Raw genomic sequence first — 7,209 nt, forward strand, 5'->3', positions numbered from 1 at the left:
CAAGTGAAGTGCCTTCCACACGCAGTCCTGCTCGTACTCTGTGTAGCCTCTCGCCCTAAACTGGTACATTTGGAACGACCTGTTCTTTGCCCCCAGAACGCCCCCTTTGCCCACCACTCCCCTCTGCTCAAGCACAAGAGAAGCGCTATGGAATTTGAAAAAGGGAGCGGGAAAAAAGTGGCAAAACAACGGAGTTAATAGATAACTGTTGTCCCTGGTCTGTGAATTAAACAGAACTGGCCTTGGGAGCTGAAGAAAACAACAAAGCTATACAAACAGAGAGAGAGGTTATGCAACAAAGTAAAACGAAAATACTGTTGTTCCTTTCCAGAAAATCCCCATACACAATGCACTAATGCAGGCCACCGCTGTCCATGAAAACACTACTCACCATGTAATGTACTATGTATATATATATAGTAGTAAGCCCCATAACGTTTGGGTAAAAGACATTTTTTTTATTGATTTGGCTCTGTACTCCACAATTTTAGATTTGTAATCAAACAATTCACATATGGTTAAAGAGCACATTCTCAGCTTTTATTTAAGGGCATTTATATATAAAACCAAAGAGGGGAACCCCATTCACAGCCTACATGTACACAGTGTCTTACATAGATGGGGCACCTCAAGGTATTTCTCTGTGGTCTTACAGAGAGCTAGCCAATGTTATGTTTTCAAGGAAAAGCAATAAAAAAAACAATTAAAAGGATACAGAAAAATAACAGGAATAAAAATCCAGCCAAGGGAACTGCAAAGACAAGCAGCCTGCTAACCAACAGGTTGAACACTGGATATTTGATTCCACACTGCTATTGATTCTGAGCACAGAACTTTATCTCATCTGCACCAAAAAGAATACAGTTGTAGCCTACACAGTCATGAGCTGACGTGGACAAGGGAATGAGCAAATGTAAGATAACAAGGGAAAAATAGACTTTGTGATAACTTGCTTGTTTGTGCTGCATGTTGTTCATGCATATCCAGGCTATTGTGTGGGATTGTTTAGCCAGGACACCAGGGTTACCCTGAATTTCGAACAAGCTGGAGCTAGATAATACAAGACTACTTGAACCTGCATATAGAGAGTTGCAGTAATCTTACTGAGAGGAGAGAAAAGCATGAATTACTTTCTCAGTGCCAGAAAAAGATAAACATGGCCTAATATTTGCTACGTACCTGAGCTGATGGTAGCAAGATTGCGCTACCTTTTTAATATGACTCTCAAAATTAAGGAGAGAATCGAAAATGACCCTGAGGCTCCAAGAAGCATTTGTTGGCAAGGGATTTTAAATATCCTGTGCCTCCTTGCACACATTAAGATTACCAAAATGAATCTAAAAATGCCAAGATTACCAACCAAACAACAATAGTCCTTCTGTGTGTTAAAACAGGCAATAATGAAAGATATATAAATCACCGACATTGCCGCAATTCCAATTGAATATTTAAAAATGCATATATCTACATACCAAAATAGGAATTTGCTGTAGGTTATTGGTTATACTGTGAAATTGTTTGACCCAGCTTCCTTTCTACCTTTCCTCAGCAAGGTATTCACAAAATAAAACACCCCCCAACCTTTCCTGCAGTTCTGCCTTCTACCTGTGGAGGTCTTATGATTCATCTGTGGTGGGCTTCTGACCTCCTGGCTGCAGAGGTATTATGTTCATTGAGAATCCGGAGATTCTATAATGAATATTACAGTAAAATGCAAGATTCATAAAGTCAGACAATGCCACTGCAGCCAGAAGGAATGTTATTGTACTTTTGACATTTCTTAATGAGGAGAAAACTAGACGAAAGCCTGCAAGGCGATTTTAGTATGAGCAGAACAGAAACAGGCGTAGTTTTATTAGTTAACAGCAGAGCTGAAAGAAAAGGGTACGAGGTGAGTGACACTGATGGGACAAGTGAACCCAAACGGCCACAATAACATGTGGTAACCACAGTGCATCTCTCGGGTACAGTACACACAATCTTTTGCTCTGGAGAGGGTCAGAGTTCAGATCACAGAGGTTGCTAGCAAACCTTTGGTCTTGTGTTCTCAGCAGGGAAGTTGTGCCAACCCGGTGGACCAATCCGCCTTTAAAACACCTGATTGGCTGAGTGCCTGCCTGTGTGTGCATGTGAATGGGAGGGTGCTGCTGGGCCCAAGTGGGCACACGAGGGCCAAGTTTACAGAGATAGGGATCGAGAATCATTAACACAAGCTGTTACAGGACACTATTATATAAATGCGCATTGAAAGATGCGTCAGAAGTGAAAGAAGGTTCACAAGTTATTTCTGTCATATTCATTCAATGTCTAACTTGGGAGTTTTTCAATAAGTAGGTTTTTTCAATAAGTAGGTAAGATATTAAATGGCAGTCTCAGCTGTCAATATGGATGTTACTCCAATGGGAACTTTATCTGGTCTAATCATCACATGGATATGATGATATTCAAACAATGTTTTCACTTAATTTAATCATTGCTCCAGCATTATAATTGAAGCATAAAAAAGCACATGGTATAGTCTCACAAGGCCAATCAGAGAAGCACTCCCAAGGCAAACTGGAAAATGCCTTGCCTTCTTTAAAAAAAAAAATCTCACTGATGTTTATATTGCAAATGAGCAAGTAAGAGATTATACAAAAACAGGAAAACTGTGAACAGAAGCCTGGGTCAGTTTTAAAAAGCACCCAGAGCAGACAGAATGGTCCTCTCCTGTGGGAGTTCCTAATAGAAAGGTGCACAAGAATCCCAGTCCTTCAGTTTTGTAACAGCGCAGAAATAATGGCATACAAAAACAGCAACAAAAGCAGCCAGGGAGTCCTAGTCACTGCAACGTGTTTCTTGGAGCTTCGATGCAACCCTCCATTGTAAATGCTGACTACTCTTTTAACTGTTGAATCGGCATGTCATCCCGTTATAGTATGTTACAATATCCAGGGGCTATTCACAGAGCATTGGGTAGCTTTGAAGCATGCTAACATGGCTACGTGGATTTTATGTGTGAGCTTTCATTCATTTTGTGCTCCAGTTACAACACACATAGCCCAATCACCCAGAACTCAGAGCCTTAGTGATGTGTACAGACATGAAGATATGGGCTCTCACAACGGCTGAATCTGGAAGAGAAATGGCACCTCACCTCGTCCTATTAAATTAGTGTTCAATGTTTTTTGCCTTTCTTTCCCCAAAAAAGGTGGGCGAGAAAACCAGGCACTAGAGAGGTGGCAATGAGGGGGGCAGCAGCACTCTTGCAGAAGGACAGTAAGTAGTATCGTGTTGCGTTATCAGAGGAGAAGTTCAGGTGATCTAGAAGCTGCAGCAGCACCAGGGAGGCGATGATACAGCCGCCCCTGAAGGGGGCGCTGGTGCTCTTTTTGCTCTCAGTGAACAGGGGTGAGTGCAGGCCTAGCCCAAGTCCAAACAAAGTGCCCATGTTGCGCAACAGGCTGGCGAAGGGTGTGCTATCCATGTGGACCCACTCAGAACGGACGCACCACTTCTTAGCTTTCTCCAGGGTCCAGAGCAGATCCACGCCCAACGCCTTCAGCAGCAGGTAGAACCCCACAGCGAAGGAGAGCAGGAAGAGGGTGATGAAGAAGTACTTCTTCAGACTGGCGCTGTAGATCCACTGCACTCTGGAGAAGGCCTCAGCCACAATCATGCCTGCCATCAGTAGACAAATGACCTCATTCACAATAAGAAATGCATTGGAAAGCCACCTAAACCAATCTGGGGTAGTGTATGCAGGTAAGGTTCTTAAATGTGAAAGAAAAGCCATTGGAAAGAGTCATGGTACAGTTATGGTGTTGGGATTTCACTGTCTGAGAAAATATTTCATACCAGTAACATACTAGTATGGGGAAATGTCTTTAATTTCAATGTAAAATGTGAGGAATTGACTGTCAAAATGGACTAGTTGGCACAAAATTAGCTACTGAAACCTGTCAGCTCAGTGGACTGCTGTCATGAGTTTCTCAGGGGCTACTGACCTGAGATGACCCCTGCGATGACCTGGTGTGGGAAGTGGGCAGCCATATACACCCGGGACATACAGACCAGGAGCTCCACAGACCAAAACACCATCCATAGCACCAAGCGCAAAAGCCTGGAGGTGAATGAAGGGGGAATCAGTACTCAACGCACAGTCTGCCCATACATAAAAAAATGTTACTCACACACTGCTACATATAGTCATATATATATATGACACAATCTTCTAAACAGAGTGAGGACAGAATGCCTTGTCTTACGACCCCAGAGTAAATATTGGTGTTTGTCTTTGTGAAATATGAGACATTTTCAAGCAATACCAAATGCTGTGCCAGGAATCATGAATATGAACCTACAACTTAATTCATTACTAAATCATTTAGGATAATTAAGGTGGCCAATTTACAGTTTTCCTTACTATTTCTTCTGCTTATTTCACTTCAATACTCAGTACCTTACGCCTCCTACAGCTTTTCAGTCTCAAAAAATACCAAATTTGGCCAGCAGCTTCATCTAGTATGGAACTGCTTTTTGTGTCAGTAGCTCACATATTTTTGAGATGCGTATAATTTTATATAGAAAGATTTTCCATTGATTAACATTGATGGAATGTTCAGAATCTGAACAACACGCTTGCAGCTGACGTCATAATCGGCCGCTGCAGCTGCCACAAATATAGGCCATCTGTCTGCAAAGCAAGCAAAACTTCTAATGGACAAAATCTCTGGCAAGTAACATTGAGTAACGTTAGCAACTTCAATATGAGTTCAACCCAAACAAATATTCGTTTGTTTTCTTTTGTTAGTTATAATTCTTCCACATGCATGTTCCAACATTAGCTTTTACAAACCAATTTAAAGTCGGCAAACTTTCCTTTCTAGTTGGGATTGGTATTTCATTTTTATTTGACATCATTCTAACCTCCTCTTCTCACTGTAAAGACTATGTTTTTTTAATGTTTGTATGTTGCTTATGTTTAACATATTTTTATGTTATTCATGGGTCAGGATATAAAAATTAGTTAGGTTTGTGTGTTTAAAATAAACTCAAAATAATGAAAATATATTTTTCTTCATTCTCAAATATCATTAATATGTACTCATTAATTGATGGACTTTAATAAGATAACACACAATATGATGGAAAAATAATAGACACATTTGGTCACATTCTACTCTAAGGTACAGTACATGACTCCTTAGAATGATCACATGATCATCTGTACACATGTGCAAAGGTGAACACATCTCAGACTCACCCTGTGAACACTGAAGAGCACTTCTCTGCAGCAATGGAGAGGACAGCAGTTACCATCACATACCAAACCCCTGCCGAGCCCATGGCGTGTCCCGAGGGACTCCCTGCAGAGGACAGCAATCATGCACTAAACGGACTGTTCCAATAAAAAGCAGGGGTGTAACAGACCTAGCCCATGCATGATTTTTATTATGAAACGGTATTTTCTCTGACATGAATTTCTTTCAAGATAAGATTGCGCCACCATGTATGGACTCACATTCTTAACAAAAGGAGCAAAGGTTGAAGCCATTATCTAAAGTTAAAATAAATTTTATCATTAGCTTACTATGCAAGTCATAAATTCATTCAGAATTTTGCCATTGAGAGCTGTGCAATATATGCATAATGTAGTTAGAGGTACTTGTTGGAATTGGCTCAAACTTTGGATGTTAGAAGAGAAGCAGTACCTGGCCCAGTTTCACATGTGATGGGGAACTGTTCTAAGACAGGCGCTTGCATTGACCCATAATACTGTGTTTCATGAACCCACCAGTATGGTCTCTCCCCAGACAGAACCCTGTTGCAAACAAAGAACCTAACTTAATCCAGCAACTGTATTCTCCATATCAGAACTGTTTACTGAGAATATCCTGGGAGATTTTTAAAGTTCACTACATATTAAATGCCACTCTGTGCAACCTGACCGAAACAAAGTTTTCTGGCACCTTCTGAATTTTTGTCATTTGCTTTGTGGCAAAATCATGTCCCTGAACCGATCACTCTGCTGGGATGCTAATTGCCTTTAGCTAATTTCACTTGCAAATGCACACGCACATGGATTCGTCACAATGTGAAGAAAAGTGCAATATGCACTTGCGTGAGTATTTCACCTGGTTTCTGTTTGTTACATTTTGTAACCACTGGCCTCAAGAGAGAAAATCCATATTTAGATAGGATGTTTCTTTCCACTATTGCAAAGATAAAACCTTACAGTTGCATTTTAAAAACAAATGTCTAAAATCAGCATCAACTTATATTTAAGGCTTAAATCTTTGTAACTAAAATGGCATCAAATAATGCTAAATGTTAAAATGATAAACCACCCTATTCAGTGTGCAAAGATGTGCATTTCCAGGAACAATATCATACATTTAGATTGCAGAAGCAAGCAATGCATGTTAAAAGTCACATTCAAACTTTTCTCCGCAGAGTCAAGGAAAGCCTACATTCATTTACTCTTTTGGTTTAAGTTTAAATATTGTGCTTAGGAAAACACGTTTGCAAAAATGACATGTAATTGCATTGAAAAATGAACTTACCACTTGAGGACCAAGTTGAGCCAGTCTCCAATGACAGCCACCCATATCAGCTTGATGCTCACCTCACGGTGCAGGTGGAACCAGAGAGGGAAGACGATGAAGTAGACGGTGTGCAGGTCTGCCACCGTGGAGGCCAAGTGGAACCAGCTCTCATAGTCGCGGCACTGGGCCTGCAGGCGGACGGCCAGGTCCACTCCGGAGCTGTGCAGCAGGTCCATGGTGCTGCCGTCCGGTCCGGCTCGTGACCGTGTGGCGGTTAGTGACAGTTAGAAGGTCTGAAGGCTGGGGTCTGCTCTGAGGCTGTCTCCTTCCTGTCTGCTCTTCTTTACATTTTCTGCTCTTTTGAAAGTGAACTTTATACGAGGCTGACCAATTTGTTTGCTTGCAGGAAAATCTGGGATTATCCAGGTTCTCTGACCTTTATAACCCCAGGCTGCTGGTGCCAACCTGATAAACAGGCATTTTACTTTTTCAGAGTATGAATTGAGGTCCTGATTCATCAAACAGTAAACATTTAGTAAATGACTTGTCTGGGGGAAGGTTATTTGTTGATCACTGGTATGTCTCTTATTTGGCATTGAATATGGTACTGTGTTTGGAACATGGATGGGATGACAGATGCAGATAATTTCACAAAAGCACAATTTCCGACTGATTCCTCTTC

General features: G+C 41.2%; 1 protein-coding gene across 1 annotated transcript; it reads right to left on the minus strand.

Annotated features, from left to right (window-relative positions):
* Positions 1–443: 443 nt before the first annotated feature.
* g6pca.1 (glucose-6-phosphatase a, catalytic subunit, tandem duplicate 1) lies at positions 444–6,927 on the minus strand. Its single transcript, XM_035406058.1, has 5 exons — positions 6,546–6,927; positions 5,694–5,803; positions 5,246–5,348; positions 3,987–4,102; positions 444–3,660 (listed from the first exon to the last, which is right to left on the minus strand). Exons 1-5 carry the CDS (start codon positions 6,761–6,763, stop codon positions 3,158–3,160), a joined length of 1,050 nt encoding a protein of 349 aa, XP_035261949.1. The 5' UTR covers positions 6,764–6,927; the 3' UTR covers positions 444–3,157.
* Between the last annotated feature and the right edge of the window lie 282 nt (positions 6,928–7,209).

Source organism: Anguilla anguilla, chromosome 2 (genome assembly GCF_013347855.1).
Source record: "Anguilla anguilla isolate fAngAng1 chromosome 2, fAngAng1.pri, whole genome shotgun sequence".
NCBI lineage: Eukaryota > Metazoa > Chordata > Actinopteri > Anguilliformes > Anguillidae > Anguilla > Anguilla anguilla.